This window comes from Peromyscus maniculatus, chromosome 10, assembly GCF_049852395.1.
Source record: "Peromyscus maniculatus bairdii isolate BWxNUB_F1_BW_parent chromosome 10, HU_Pman_BW_mat_3.1, whole genome shotgun sequence".
NCBI classification, from domain to species: Eukaryota; Metazoa; Chordata; class Mammalia; order Rodentia; family Cricetidae; genus Peromyscus; species Peromyscus maniculatus.
Window position 1 is genome coordinate 82,171,860 of NC_134861.1, and position 16,230 is coordinate 82,188,089.

General features: G+C 38.0%; 1 protein-coding gene across 6 annotated transcripts in view; it reads right to left on the reverse strand.

Moving 5' to 3' along the window:
* Positions 1–12,654: 12,654 nt before the first annotated feature.
* The window catches only part of LOC102916219 (UDP-glucuronosyltransferase 2A1), a 40,076-nt gene continuing 36,500 nt past the window's right edge, over positions 12,655–16,230 (reverse strand). For 5 of the 6 annotated variants that reach the window (XM_076546553.1, XM_006983791.3, XM_042257581.2 and 2 more), the window contains 2 exons: positions 15,871–16,090; positions 12,655–13,961 (listed from right to left, as the gene is read on the reverse strand). In XM_076546553.1, coding sequence (XP_076402668.1) covers positions 13,682–13,961; positions 15,871–16,090 — 500 coding nt within the window. In that variant the 3' untranslated portion in view covers positions 12,655–13,681. The remainder of the gene's footprint in view (positions 13,962–15,870; positions 16,091–16,230) is intronic. The other variant, XM_076546554.1, reaches the window with a different exon arrangement.

A 16,230-nucleotide genomic window follows, 5' to 3' on the forward strand; every position in this document is an offset into this window, starting at 1 on the left:
TCAAGAGATGTCTGTCAGATACAGTGCCCATGGAACATTATTCTGTAGATTACAATCATTTAAATACTTATGAAGAGCAAGATCCAGTTGTTTTACAATTCTATTTTGAGATTTAAAAAAAAAAATGGGACTGCGTGTAACATTTTAAAATTAATGATGCAATGGTAGGAAGCGTATCAGCTGATTTCAGGAGGAAACTAGATGAAGATTACTAAGCTATGTGCCGGGAGGAACACATGCTAAGGACATTTGATGTTATAATTATGATCACTGGAGTGGGAAGCTTTCAGTTCATTGTGTGGATCACAGAGTGTGCAAGAAGAAGCCAAGTTCAAATAGGAGGCTTTGGGGTTCATTTTAAATCTTGAGGAAATGTGTCAGGGAGAAGAAGATCTTGGCCTGTGAATGGAACCATAGGGTTAGCGTTTGTGTGATAAATGAAAAGTAAGAGTTGTTGAATAATTTAAAAACAAAGTTCCTTCTCACTTTTTTTTTTTAAATTTTACATATCAGCCATGGATTCCCCTGTCCTCCCCACTCCCCCCACCTACTCCCCACCCCACCTTCGTCCCAGCCAACCTCCGATTCCCATCTCCTCCAGGGCAAAGATTCCCCTGGGGATTCAGCTCAACCTGGTAGATTCAGTCCAGGCAGGTTCAGTCCTCTCCTCCCAGGCTGAGCCAAGTGTCCCTGTATAAGCCCCAGGTTCCAAACAGCTAGCTCATGCACTAAGGACAGGTCCCCAGTCCCACTGCCTGCGGGCCTCCCAAAAAAGTTCAAGCTAATCAACTGTCTCACTTATCCAGAGGGCCTGATCCAGTTGGGGGGTCCTCAGCTATTGGTTCATAGTTCATGTGTTTCCATTAGTTTGGTTATTTGTGCTTTTTCAATCTTGGTCTCAACAATTCTCGCTCACACAATCCCTCCTCTTTCTTGCCAATTGGACTCCTGGGGCTCCACCTGGGGCCTGGCCATGGATCTTTGTATATACTTTCATCAGTCATTGGATGAGATTTCTAGCATGACAGTTAAGGTATTTGGCCATTATATCACCAGAGTAGGTCAGTTCGGGCTGTCTCTCAACCATTGCCAGTAGTCTATTGCGGAGGTACCTTTGTGGATTTCTGGGGACCTTTCTAGCACTTTGCTTCTTCTTATTCTCATGTGGTCTTCATTTATCATGGTCCCTTATTCCTTGCTCTCCCTCTCTGTTCTTGATCCAGCTGGGATCTCCTGCTCCCCTAAGCTCTCTTTCCCTCAAAACTTGCCATTCATTACACCCACTCACATCCAGGTTGTTCATGTAGATCTCATCCATTTCTCTGTCATTGGGCGATCCCTGTGTTTTTCTTAGGGTCCTGTTTTCTAGGTAGCCTCCCTGGAGTTCCTTCTCACTTCTTAATCCATGGAATCAGAGTGAGGTAATGTCTGTTGCAAAGACATGATAGGAAAGTAGGAATAGCAATGAAGTGGCCAGGGAAAGGGAAATATTCACTAATACTTCAGCTAAATCCTTCTGGATGGATACTTTAGGAAGTATAGTAGTCTATTTTTAACTTAATAGAATAGTTATGCAGGTGCTATTATATATGTGATACATTAAGAGTAATGATCACTCTCAACATTTGATGCGAAATGGATTATTTCAAATAACTGTAACTCGAGAGAGGACTCAAAGGTAAAGAGAGCATGCAGATTTTGCAGAGGATCCAAGTTCATTTCTCAGCACCACTGTCTGGAGACTGACAGGTGTTTGCAACATTAACTGGGGGAGAACTGATGCCTCTAGGCTCTGCAGGCATCTGCACTCATTGGTAGATACCCGCGCCCCCCCCCCCCCGGCCACGCACACACAATTTAAAATAAATCCTGTATTTTTACATATTTCTTTGCAAGTTTTTTTTGTTAGCACAAAGTCCTAGAACTGATTCATTTAAGATATTATCAAATTAGTAGCAAAATCAAAGTATTCTATGAAATTACACAGGCACAGTTTCCAGAATGGTTAGTGGCTTCACATAGAAAACACTCCCCCAAAAGGTCAGAAACAGCAATCCCCGATTATGAGAGGGTTACCCAGTGCTCTAAGAAAATATTAACAATATTATCTTAGTGAGCAAAGTCCCTTGAAATAAATTTAATACCACAAAAGCAATAAAATCATTTCATGTAGTGTGACAAGTTTAATGATATGATGTGTCCATTTTGAAGCAAAGTAGAAGGGGCAGTGCTTTATAATATCACTGGTAAATTTTTGAAACTGAAATTATTAAGTAAACAGGCATTGTTAAAAATTTCCCAGTTTAATTTTGTGAAAAGAGTGTCTAGCTCTGGCTATGTAGTAGGATTCACTTAAGTAAATTTAAAGGTATAGGTTTTTGTGGTGCTTTGAATGAGGACAGTCTCCATTGGCTTGTGTGTTTGAATGCTTGGTACCCAGTTGGTGGAACAGTTTGGGAAGAATGAAGAGGGATGGCTTTGTTAGGGGAGGCAAGTTACTAGGGGTTTACTCTGAGGTTTCCAATTCCACAACTTGACAATCTGAGTTAGTTCTCTCAGTCTGCCTCAGGGTTGTCTCAAGACATAAGCTCTCAGCTACATCTCCAGCACCATGCCTGTCTGCCTGCTGCCATGTTCCCTGCCATGGTGGTCATGGACTTGCCCTCTGAAACTGTAAGCTCCCAAGAAATGCTTCTATAAGTTGCCTTTGTCATAGTTGTCTCTTCACAACAGTAAAAATAGAACTAAAACAGGTGTATTTTCTCTTCTAGAAAATATAATTTTAAAATATGGGTTAAAATATAGTTATTTTTTAAAATAATTTTCATTTTGGAAAACAAATAAAAACCTGCCCTCTTGGCAGTCTTCCTCCAAAATGTGAAATGAGGAATCCTGGTGTACAAAATTGCACCAAATCTTGAGCAGTTTCTTCTACAGCTACCGTAGAATAGGGAAGAATGAAAGTCTAAAATGTGACACTCACAAGGTTCTCTACTTTTACAAATGAATTTCAATACAGATATTTATAGCAAGTAGGACTGCCTGACTTGGGTTAGCACTGTCAGATAAATATTCAACCCTGAGTGTTAGCAACCAGCAACCCTCATGAGCATTTTTATATCTAATTAAAGCTGGAGTGGAATTTTGATAAAACTCTAAATTTTGACAAAACAAAAATCTAAATGATCCTCCCATTTGCTCTGAAATGATGCTTCATAGAAGAATTAACAACAAAATCAGAATAAATTATTAAGTTTATGAGACTATCAGCAAGGGGTCTTATGGCAGCTTTTGCCCATTTCATGACCCTCAGCAAATCAAAGTGATGTGAACATTTCGGTTGTCTAAGTGAACAGGACTATGGCATTATTGAAGCACACTTTAGGGGATGTCTGTGAAGACTTTCCCTGAGGGATAACAGAGAAGAAAAGAAACACTCTGAATACTGCTGGCACAATCCCATTAATGGGACTCTTGATTGAATAAAAGAGAGAATAGAAAAAAAAAGGCAGCTGAGATCCAGTATCCCCTTCTGTCTACTGTTGGCCAGCTAAGATGTAAGCAAACAACCTCAAGTTCCCATGGGCACAGCTACCCGCTACTGTAGTGATGGAGAATATTCACAAACCCTGAGTCTAAATAATGCTGTTTCCCTGCTGTTGCCTTATCAGATACTTGGCCACTGAAACAAGAAGAGTTCCTAATATGGTGCAACTCTCACTTTAGTCATGAGAGCATACAACATCATTCAGCAACATCCTAGTGGAAGTAAATGACCACAACTTTTTATTTTTTATTTATTTACTTTTTTAGTGGTTATTGATACAGAAAGGAGTAACAGATTTGTCTCATTGTATATATTCCTTTTAATTATCTTTTTTCTCTAATTTGCAATATTTTTTTCTCCTTTCCACATTGGCTTGACCCTTACTTCACTCATCTGATCCTATTGTGATTAGAATGGAATAGGACAGAATAGAATGGAATCATACATAATAAACAGAATGGAATAGAATAGCACATTACTATAAAACTTTCATAGCAAACTGTTCAAAAAATTATGTTACCTAGCAAGTTTGTTTTTCCCTCATAACTGTTGTGACTGCTACTATTATTGACATGGGAACATGTGGATGTCTTTGAGAAGCCATTGTGTCTTTCTTTGCTCTGTACTTTCTTGGAAACTTGAAGTGCCTGTAACTCAATGACTACCAAAGTCACCCTTAGCTAGAAGCTTTTAGGCTCTTGTTTTACCAATTTCCCTTTCCATGGCAAAAATTAAATTAAAAAATATATGAATATATTCTCAGCTTATCCAAGCATTATGAATAGAAAGGATGATACAGCCTTGAAACAGATTTGGATGAGTGTGCAGAAAGGAAAAATTGTGCCCTCTAGTAACTGCAAGTAGAAATCTCTACTTACCATCTTATATCTGTGCAAAATTTGGTATGCATATGATTAAATAAGATGCCTTTTGGAAAATAGGATGCAATTGAGAAATGATTGTATAACCTAATACACTAGTCAAAATAATGAACCACCTGAACTATTCCCATTAGTAATTAGCCATTTGTGCCTTGAGACCAGTGGTTCTCAACTTGTGGATCATGACTGTTTTGGAGTTTGCATATAGATATCCTATCAGATATTACTGTATGATTCATTTCAGTAGGAAAACTACAGTCATGAAGTAGCAACAAAACAAGTTTATGGCTGAAGGTCACCACAACATGAGGAACTGCATTAAATGGTCACAGGAAAATGAAGGTTGAGAACCACTGCTTTACACCCTATAAAATGAAGATCTGAACAATAACCAGGTCTCTGAAGTAACTTGTAGATATAACAGTCTTATTAAATAAGAAACACAGAGCCAGATGCAGAGTTAAAAGCCCAAGAGGTCAGAGCAGTAGCTAAGAGCTGATACTAAAATCCCTTTCTTACCCTTCACTGCCACTGCTGTCCTTCCCCTCAGAAAGAGACCTACTTCCTGTGTATATGTCATTTTATTGACTTTCTGTTCTGCCTTCTCATTGGTTGTAAACCCAACCACATGACCTCCTTGTCACTGCCTGTCTATACAGACCTCCAGATCTTCTATGGTTGGTATTGAGATTAAAGGCGTGTGTCTCCATGCTGGCTGTATCCTTGAACACACAGAGATCTGTCTGTCATTTGATGGGGATTAAAGGTGTGTGCCACCACTGCCCAGCTTCTGCTATGGCTTGGTATTAGCTCTGACCCCCAGGCAACTTTATTTATTAACACACAAATAAAATCATATTTCAGTACAAATGAAATATCACCATAGTAACTTCACTCATGTAGTCTATTGTCAATCATGAATGTGTATCTCTTTTTAATATATAATACCATTTTGCACCAAACAAACTTTCTTGCTGCTTTTGCAAATCTGGTGAGCACTTCCTCATTTTCAGTTGTTTGGAAAAGAGGCCAAGAACCTGGGACACCTGTCTTAGACCACAACCACCAGCAACATTGGACAAAACATCCAGGGAATAAGAGAGGAATTTCTCCATTATTAAAATTTCCCTCACTACTCTCTGGGTCCTCTCTTTCATTCTGAAGGTTTGGTCTGAAAGAGACGCCAGCCTGAGGCTTCCCCACCATACAACATGGGGATGGCTGCAGCTTGACCTTTCTCACCAGTTCCCTCTTTTGCTTGAGATAGTGAATGGCAGTGAGAGGCGGTAAAATCTGGGGCAAGATAAACCTACCTCCCCTTCTCTTAACATTGTGTCAGCTCTCTGACCCAATTTCAAACTCTTGCAGCTACCTGAGAGTTTAAAAAGGTGTTTTCCTCTTTCATACTCATGTAAATATGAAATAATTCTCATAAATCTATTCTTTTGGAGCTACAAACATGAAGAATGTGATTTATTGCTTATACTGTGGTTTCTGTTGAGTAACTCATACACTAGTCTGAAGAAGGAAACAGGTGATTAAAGAAAACGAAAAAAGCTCAGCAATGCACTGGCTGTAGGTTCTTCTCCAAATATCCACAACATTGCTAATCATGGGTAGTTGACAAGGCAACTCAGTATCAGATAGAATTTCCTATTTGATGGGTGAGTCTTATGTCTAATTAGAGAGGGCTTGGTTACTGTCAAGGTATAGATTCCACTACAGCATCCTTAGGATTTTCATGACATGCTGATCATTGATGTGATCCATAGATTCCATAGCTGGCTAGGACTATTCGTTACTTCCCTTCTTAGGAAGCTTGCATGGTGATTTGGGTACTATGAAAACCCATCTACATGGAGGAGGCACTGAGGTCAGTTGTAGCTCGGGGCCCTCTGTGCCTTCTTTCTAAAGTGCATGGTGTCTTCAACAATAAGGAATTTTTACCTCTGCCTGGTATCAAAGGTAATAACAATAGTTTGTAATAATTTAGGAGACTCTAAGACATCTTTGACCTAAAATTCACAAGAGAGTTTCTTATGACTGGTGATGGCATTTCTCTTAGATGGGCTTTAACTGTTCAGGGTCACATAATCAGCCCAAAGAGAAAATTTCATTTAACTGTATGTGTATATTTATATACAGAGTTACATGTACTGGAGAATTTTAAGGTGATTATTAATAGTATGATTCTTCATGACTTTATGAGGTATCCTTGCTGTTATTTGGCCCTTCTTCTGCATTCATCTTTCTCCTCTTTGTAATTGGAGTCTTCCACCCTTTCCTACTTTCCTGACAATTTTGCTGAACAGTATAATCCCTAACTAAATTGTAAATATTTGTTCTTTCACCTACAATTAAGTGTAGTCCTCCCCCTTCATCAAGGAAACTTTTGTTCACAAGAGATAGAGTTCATGACAAAAACCCACAATTAATAAAAATGCAGAGTTGTGGAGCCCTGTCCCAAGAGGTACATCTACCAAACAACTCTGTCACCCAAGACTCAGGGTAAAAGAAGGGTCAGAAATTTTGTAACAGCCAGAGGATCGGGGATATTTCTGTCAGACTGTGTCTCCTAGTAATTTCAGAAGCTACACCCATTTGGATCCATAGGCAGCAGGAAGAGAGTGAGCCACTAGACATGCTTTAAGCTTCTGAAACTTCAAAATGCAACCCCCAGTGACACACTCTCTCCAACAAGGCCACACATACTCCAACAAAGCCACATCTCTAATAATGCCAGTACATATGAGTCTATGGGAGCCATCTTCATTCATACCACCACAAAATGCATGCTTCATTCTTGAATTTAAACAAAATATAACACCTTTGTACCCTCCTGGCCTTTTTTCATAAATCTAATGTGGAACTAAACTATTAAGTTCCATTTTTGCCTATTCCCAATAAGAAAGATTCATGTCTCTGAATGGCAACTTTGTAAAACAGTGGCTCCACAACCACCTTCCTTGTAGGAAGCTCTGAATTAGTTAATCCTTCAGAATAGAGTATACCTGAAGACTCTCAAAGGCATTTTCTGTCAGACTTTCTCCTTTGCTTGCTTCCTGGTCCTGCTACTCCTTTCCACTTATCTTGTAGTCCACCTAACTCAGACTTCTGTAGGGGAAGGCTTTGCATCTGAACCAATTCAGACTAAATTTTTACTAACCTCTACTGAGCCCTCAACAATAATTGTGGTCCTTAAGCATCGTCAATCATGCTGCTTACCGTCAGTCTTGCTTCTCTTGCAAATATATGTGAGCCCCTATTTTCAGTTATTTGGATAGGAGGCTGAAAATCTAGAAACATTATTTGATAAGATGTGGAGAATCTAAAAATATCCAGTCCATTAGTATCAGAAGTTCTGGTAAATATAATTCTAAAACACCCATGTAGAAGACACACTGAAGTAAAAATTCACTAACCGATCCACTAAGGAACTACTTGCAATGAGTACAAAATTCTACTAAATAGATTTATATATACACACACAAATAAATAAATACACAAGTATAACACTTGTGTACTAAAAATGTGCTTCATACCAATCACAATAGCCACCAAAAAAGGAGATAAATATATGGAGATGTTTCCACTTTAAGACTAAGAAGTCAAATTCATTCAGATGACTAAGACAGAAAGTAATTTTAAAATTTAGAGGTAACTAAATTCTAGCTCAAAAATATCATTATCTGGTTTAGACTACCAAGCTCTACTCAAGTTGATTGAGTTATTTGTTTTTCCTCCTCCTTCTTATCTTTCTTTCCTTCTCCCCCTCCCCATCCCTTTCTTCCTCCTCTATCATTTCTCTTTCTTCCTCTCCTCTTCTTATTTTTATGATACAAGGTGTCATGGATCCTAGTCTAATTAACTTCAAACTCCATTGTAAATCTCAATAGCAAGCATGGGACCCTTTCTGAGCTGTTGGCCAGGACAACTCCAGTGGCTTCTTAAACAACATAGACAATTTCATTGCTCTTCATTGCCCACCAGAAATAAATGGTAAGGCCATTTTGCTGAAGACACCAATTAAATTAGATATTGGACACAAATTTTGAAGCTTGTCCCTGTCTTGAAGCTTAATCCCTGTTGGCTAGTGTTTATAATTTCATAATGTGCTTTTCTGAATGCTAAGGTAGAAAAAGTTATCTGTCTTACACGTTATGATCCCTATGAACTACAGAACTGATGTGTGGTGTCATTCTGTAGTCTGTGAATATATGTTGCTCTGATTGGTTGATAAATAAAGCTCTGACTGGCCAGTAGCCAGGCAGGAAGTATCAGCAGGGCAAGCAGATGAGAAGAATTTTGGGAAGAGAAAGGGCTGAGTCAGGTTTCACCAGCCAAACACAGAGGAATCAAATAACAAGGCAGAACTGAGAAAAGGTACTAAGCCACCTTATGGTACTTGATAAGAATTAAATATAGATAAGAATAATAGGTTAATTTAAATGTAAGAGTCAGTCAGTAATAAACCTGAGCTAATGGCCATACAGTTCATACAGTTCATAAGTAATATAAGCCTCTGTTTGTTTACTTGGGTCTGAAGGGCTGAATGACTGGGCAGGACACAGGAAAACTTCAGCTACATTTGGCACCCAATGTGTGGCAATGATCCACATAGCCCTAAGAAAGCTTAAAGACTCTGAATGCACAGAAAAAGAGCCACACTAGGCTTCCTAGTCTCACAATCTCATGCCAGAAGCAGTGTAGAGACTCATCTCCCAACAGCTGCCTGTGAAATGCAGTTGGCCACCAGCCACCATTAGCTAAGCTGTATGGCAGATTTCTGCCACAGTACACAGTGGCACTGAAGTCGGTACATAATTACTGTGTTAATCACAGCTACATTCCAGGTGCTTCCTAATATGGCACTCATTGCCAAAGTAAGCTAGTCAAATATTTGATAATACATTTGTTGGTTTGCAGGTAAGCAGTTATTTCCAACTATCTCCATAAAGTATTCACCAATGTCACAGTGTTGGTGGTAATATTGAACATGGTTAGGTGATATATTGATAACAAGGGAATTGTAACATTGTTCAGTGTTGCACTATTAAAGATGCATTATTTACTGATTGGTGTTCAAGGTTTTGGTTAGGACACCACACCTTAGAACCTCAAGGTACTATCTTAAAGGATGTAGCTTTTCTTTACATTCAAAGGCAAATATATGATGGCTTTTTATTTTACTTTGTATATCCAGGTCCAAATTCCAAAGGGTTGAGTGAGAATTGGACCTTTAAAATACATGTTTCATTATTTACCTCAAAATTTTTGTTTTTATTATTAGTCTATAATAATGTAATTTAGGGGTTATATTTTAAATAGGGCAATGGAACTGCTATGATTTATTTCAATTGTAAACTATTAGGGTCTGTCAGTAAGGAAAGGCCATATACTCTTGTACTAATGCAAGCAACTTAGTTTTAAAAACAGGTTGAGCTGGGAAGTGGTGGCACATATCTTTAATCACAGCATTTTGGAGGCAGAAGTGGGCAGATCTCTCAGTGTGAGGCCAGTCTGGTCTACAGAGTGAGTTCTAGGACAGCCAAGGCTACACAGAGAAACCAGTCTTAGAAAACAAAACAAACAGACAAAACCAGGTTGAGAACAGGCACAAGTTATACCTATCACCCAACTGATTGAGTGCATCCCTACCTCTCATCATCAGGTCAGGATAAATCATGAAACCATGTTGTGTTAACATGTTGATTTGGATTTGGTAGATTTTAGAATATTAACAGCTAATGAACCCAGTGCTCTGAAGAGACTAAGGGAACATGGACCACTTATGAACAGTGTACGCTGTAGCTCTTTCCTACTTTTGTGCTCATCTAAATGCTATGTGATGATTAGAGTTATGTAGCAATAACTCTACAGATATGGCTTGGCTTCTGTTTTATCAAGATGAGTCTCCGCATATGAATAATTGCATGAATGTGTGTTACAAAAGTTAGTTCTCAGCTGTTTGTTTTGTAATTTACAGGTAAAGAAAGTTACACTGATAAATGCAGTTTACATCACCCAGGAGTTTCTGGAGCATCACTCGACTCCTGATAACATACAGGCAAGGGAAGAGGAGAAGAAAAAGGGAGAAAACTTGAGTGAGCAGAATGTTGAGTGGCCCAACTGTCAGAGAACAAAAGAGGCCCTGATGCTCAGTGATGTTCAAACCCTGCTTCTCACACTGCTAGGATGGCCAGTCCCCTACCTCTCAATATATATTTACCAGAGTTTGAACTCAACTGAAAAAAAAAAGAAAGAAAGAAAGGGAGGCAATCATGTAGCCAATACAAAAAGCTCTTTCAAAAAATAAAAGAGGAATAAAAATCAAAACACCCCAATATGAGTCATTTTTGATAAAATTGTTAACATTTACCATGTGCTTTCAGTGTTCTTAATATTATTTAGCAATGTATATGCATTTTCAGTTATATACATATACAAGAATAAAGGCATTTTTCATCATATAGTTACTTTTGGGGTGGAGTCATCTTTAGATGTCATACTGAAAGAGATAAGCCACTTAAAGTCCTCTTGTTTGGGTGATATATGCCTATAGTACCAGCTATGATGGTGGGATTTAAATGTTAATTTGTCACAACTCAGAATTTCTTGAGCAGGATGGCTTGACTGAGGAATCCTCTACACCAGATTGTCCTGTGGGCACATCTCAGGAAGTGGGGAGTCTTGATTGTCTTAATTGTTGTAGGAAGGCCCATCCCAACTTTAGGCAGTACCATTCTGGTAGCAGCCAAGATGAACAAAGACACAGAGAAAGGAAGATTATTCATGTTTTTGCTCCCATGGTTTTCTCTCCCGTTGATGATGATGGTTTTGCTGATATTACAATCAACTTTCAGGATTACCAATGTGGACTGAGAACCAATGATTTCCATGAACCCTCTAGGCCTTCAGTGCAAGATTGGGTCTGCTGAGTGAGACACCAGTTCTCTGTGTACTGAGAAGCTAATTGGTTCTCAGCCATTCAAGTATGAGACAATTTCTGTCAGTCTATTTCAGCTCCATTGAGTAAGCCAATGTAATAAATCCTGTCTACACAGCAAGTCATAGACCAGCCTAGACGATAAAGTGAGATGATGTTACACAAGAAAAATAAAAAATATAAAGAATTTCAAAAACTTTCACTGAGACAGTGGATGTCATCTCCATATTTGTACATCAAATACTAAAATGAAAATTTAAAGGATGTCATTAGTCTTATTGTTTAAGAAAATATAATCCTCACTATATTTTAAATTAACATTTCACAAATAATATTTCTATCAGTCAAAATTTACATTGTTGCTGATCAAAGCTAGGGCTTCAACATGCTAGATTGCTCTAGAATTAATATTGATGTGCACCTCCAGTGATAAATCACTCTGCACACTTAGAGATTAATAAGGGGGGAAAGGTCTTTAATAATAGTATACATTCATCTCAGACTACTGTTCAAAGAGGAGCCAGATATGAATAGAAGATTTTACTAACTTTTATACAGCTTATGCAATCCATAAACACCTTCATTCTTAAATTCCTTTCAGGTCCCGACCCTGGGTTTTAAATGTATTAAGCCATATTTTAAATGGTTTAAACAGAGACAAGAGAGTGCAAGTCTAAAGATACCATGTGAATTATTTCTTAAGTACGTCATTGTTGTTCTTTCTGATACCTGTTACCCAAGTTCATCCTGCCCAGCTGGCAGAACTGAGATAAGAGCAGGGGACTAGATGTCAGACCTGGACTTAATGGTGGTTGTGACCCTGTCCTGCCAGCTTGAGCTGCTCCTTTGAGGCATGTTTTGGATAAGAGAATAGGCCTAATTGTTGGTTATAAGTCTAGGCTGTCTCTATTGTTATGGGAATGGAGCTTAATTAGAAGTCAATCATGATGAACAAATATCAGCTTCCTAGCATCCTAAATATTGCTGGTCTCTAACAGGCCTGGTTAGCGCATTACTTGCTTTTGGGGTGTTTTAGAGGCAATGCTCCCTTAGCTAAATTCTACTTTGTGTTATTTAATGCTTCCTCAGTGAATCTGTTAGTCAATACATTCTAGCATTGATTCTATCACTTCAGGCCTCTTCTACATCAACATAAGTACCCTGTTTCTTAATTTAGATGTCTGTCACATTCTCAGGAAATCTGATAAACTAATATATACTTATAGTTACAGCTAAATTATCAGTTCAAATTTAAAGAAAATAGAGACTAGGAAATAACATAGTGATCTCAATATAAGTATTTATTTTTGCATAAAATGAAACATTTCATTATAAATAGTGATTATAGATTATGAACAATACAATTTTTTATGTATAATGGATTAACAGAGAGCTATCAAAAGCACTATAAGTTAAAGTTTAAGAAATTAGGACAATTTTTCAATATTAATTTTTTTTTTTTTACTTTTTCCAGAAGTAACCTTTCAGATATTGTTGGTAAGGGTTATCAGGGGTGGGGGGGGAATGATGGCTCGGTTCATCCCTTCATTTCTTGGAGACAGTGTCTAGAACCTTTCACTGGAGAACATACAGATACATATTTTAAGGAAAATAAACCATCATAATTTCAAGGCACTAACAATTTTTACATACTTTTCATATGATAATGTGATGTCACAGTTCTGAATTCATCCTCTAGTACCTGTGACATCAGAGAATCACAAAAGCTGGCTTTTATTTAAAAAGAAAATGATGAATCTCCTCACAATACACTAATTGCTGTGGTCAGTGCTCCATTTGCGTGGTCCGTGTTATGTGACCCTTAAATAATATTCAATATGCCCTGTGTATCTTCTCAAGGATTCAGAATGCTATCAGTTATCTTGTTTATATTTTAAATGACATTCAGTCTGCATGTATGCCAGATCTCATTACTGAGAGTTGTGAGCCACCCTGGGGGTGCTGGGAATTGAACTCAGGACCTCTGGAAGAACAGCTAATGGTCTTAATCACTGAGCCATCTCTCCAGCCCCCAAGAATATATTTAAATCAACAGTGCCCCTGAGCCAGGAAGACATGAAGATGCTAGAACTATCATTGAAATAGCAAAGGAATGATGAGGCACTTTCAGGAGAATGTGATTATGTTGCACCCTAGAATTTAGCTGCAGATTAGGATAGACATGTGATGTTTGAAAATGGGATGATAATGGGTGATTGGCAGCTCCATGTGCCTGCCTCTAAGTACTAGGACTACTCCATTTGGTTCTTCACCAAACCCAGAGATCTTTGTTGCCTTTTCCTTGACCTAGTCTCTTTTTTTCTTCTTTCCTGTCATAGCAAACTTTTGAAATACAAACAAACAAGATTTTGCAAGCAAGAATAAAGCAGATGCCACACAGGCCAGCAGGAACCCAATCACATCCAGCGAGTGGTACTGGAACCAGCTGAGGTCATGCGCTGCCACACGAAGGTGCTTGGCTCCTTTGTGGCGCATGACAAACTCAATCCAGAAGACGGCTCTGTCCAGGGGCTTCACTGGCTGATCATGGTGGATTCTTGATAGTCTCATGGCATTCTCTTTATAACTTGAAAAAAAATGCACAAATGGACATTTATTTTGTTTTTGTGGTTTTTTTTTAAGTAATTATGTCACACATGTTTAACTAATAGATTTTTTTTTTAATCACAAGAGCCTTTGCTTACAATTTTAACCTTTTCTCAAAAAGTTTCCAGGGTCAGGCAGGCCAGGCAGGAATATAAGGTCTGACACTATCTCAAAAAAACAAACAAAACGAACAAAAACAAACATCAAGGGGAGAGCTAAGTATCTGGAAAGCATGTTTTCTCTTTTAGTTTCTCAATAACTAGTGGAGAAGCAATAAATTTCACCTAGGTTTGATCACAGGGTAAAGTTCCAGACTATGTTCATGGAGATGAGGAAAGTAATGTGGTTTGGGAAGAGGTATCCTGTTGCTTCAAAGACATCCTTAGTACTAGGTAAAAGTGAGGGGAGTTGGGAGCTCAAAAGCCACTGTGGGGGCTTATTCACATATGTTCCTCTTTGTGCGCAATAATGGAGGAGCTCGGGGCAGGTGCTGGCTGATAGGGAAGGGAGAGTCAGTTTTCTTTAAAAGTTTGGCTCCTTGTGATTTAACAATGCTCCAGTGGATAAACCCAAACCCATGGGTATGCGCACAGCACAACCTGAACTCAGTGGCTTATTAAAAAAATTAGACAAGAAGAGTGAAGGAGCAGACCTGGGAGTGGGAGGAGTAGGAGATGGATATGATCAATATACATATATATAATTCTCAAAGTATAAAAATATTGTATTAAAAACATCTACTTGTGTTTAATTGTATTGATCTATGGTAACTTAAATATAGTAGTTTACATGTTCATTTCAGTGGATTTTAGGTAAATGATTTTTTTATTTATAAATCAATTTTTTGGTTAAGATTTTCAGCAGAGGCTTTAAGATTAAACATTGCATATGTTTGATTGAAAACATTTTTATGATTACCAAAAACCTGTAATTTTATTATAAATGAGGCAGGATAGTTAATGGCCATATTCACATACCATTTCACATTGTATGTAGCAACAATGTTAAACTGTTAAATATTCTAAATAATTAAAATCACTCTCATTTACATGAGGGTTTTGTTTTGTGAAATTGTTTTGTGAAATTAGAGACTGGAATGCAAATAGCACATCCTTGGGATCTCAGGTAATAGCAGTAGTAAGGCTTGGAGTTCGTGTGATGTTGTTTCAAATGACATGTATTTTAGTATTTAGGTGGAGTTTTCTGACAGTAGTTGTGATTCTATTTTCTTGTATAATTGGTTTTAAGGTCTAACATAAAATCTAGTGAACATTCTGTGCAGTTGAGCTGAAAAGAATCATAGACTTTCCTACTCTAACATTTGATAAAATGAGTAAAGCTATCAGCAATTAAAATCTTGGTAATTGTGTAGTTGAATAGACTGTAAGGTCAACACTTCTGAAAGATGAAAGCTCATACTAACCCATAATTCAGTTCCTGAATCGAGTTATAAATGTTATAAACATTATTAATGTTTAGGCAATTACAAAATACTCACAAGTAAGTGTTAATGTTAATGCTTGGAAACACCATGTTAATAGTTATTTATGCATGACTACTGTTGAACACATTATCACTTCCATTTTGTCTGTACTGAATGGTTTATAATGCTCAACTTCTTACTTATAAGTCCATAATATAAAAACTACATGGGAATGCATGCTAATAATATTATATTTAAAAGATATACTGACTGGATATTTAATGCAGATTTATTTTTAATTTTTAGGATATAACCTCAGTAGTTGAAAATGAAACAAGCAGTGTTTTCATTTGTCTCTGGTTACTTGAGACAAAACCAAATTCAAAAGTATGAAATTGTGCAACTATTCCAAAATGACAGACAGCCTAGCCATGTCGGTCAGGGCTTTACCCGGTTCAACACTTACGATGGGTCATTGATGACTGTTCTCACGGCGCTGAGCAAATCTTCGCTTGTCATTGTGTTCATGTTGACCTCCACAGCTGCTCCCTTCGCCTTCATGTGAGCGATGTTGTCCGGCTGATCAGCGAACATGGGGACTCCCACCATAGGGATCCCATGGTAAATGGCCTCATAGATTCCATTTGTTCCGCCGTGAGTGATGAAAGCTCTGGTTTTGGGATGTCCTATTTGGAGGACAAAGGAAGGAGCAAATATAGATTTCAGGCTAATTAGTTGGCAGAAATACAGAAATTGAAGGAACAAAGGGTTACAGTATAAGGCAACATTTTCTAAAAATGTTGAGCATCTGAGACATTGCTACTCC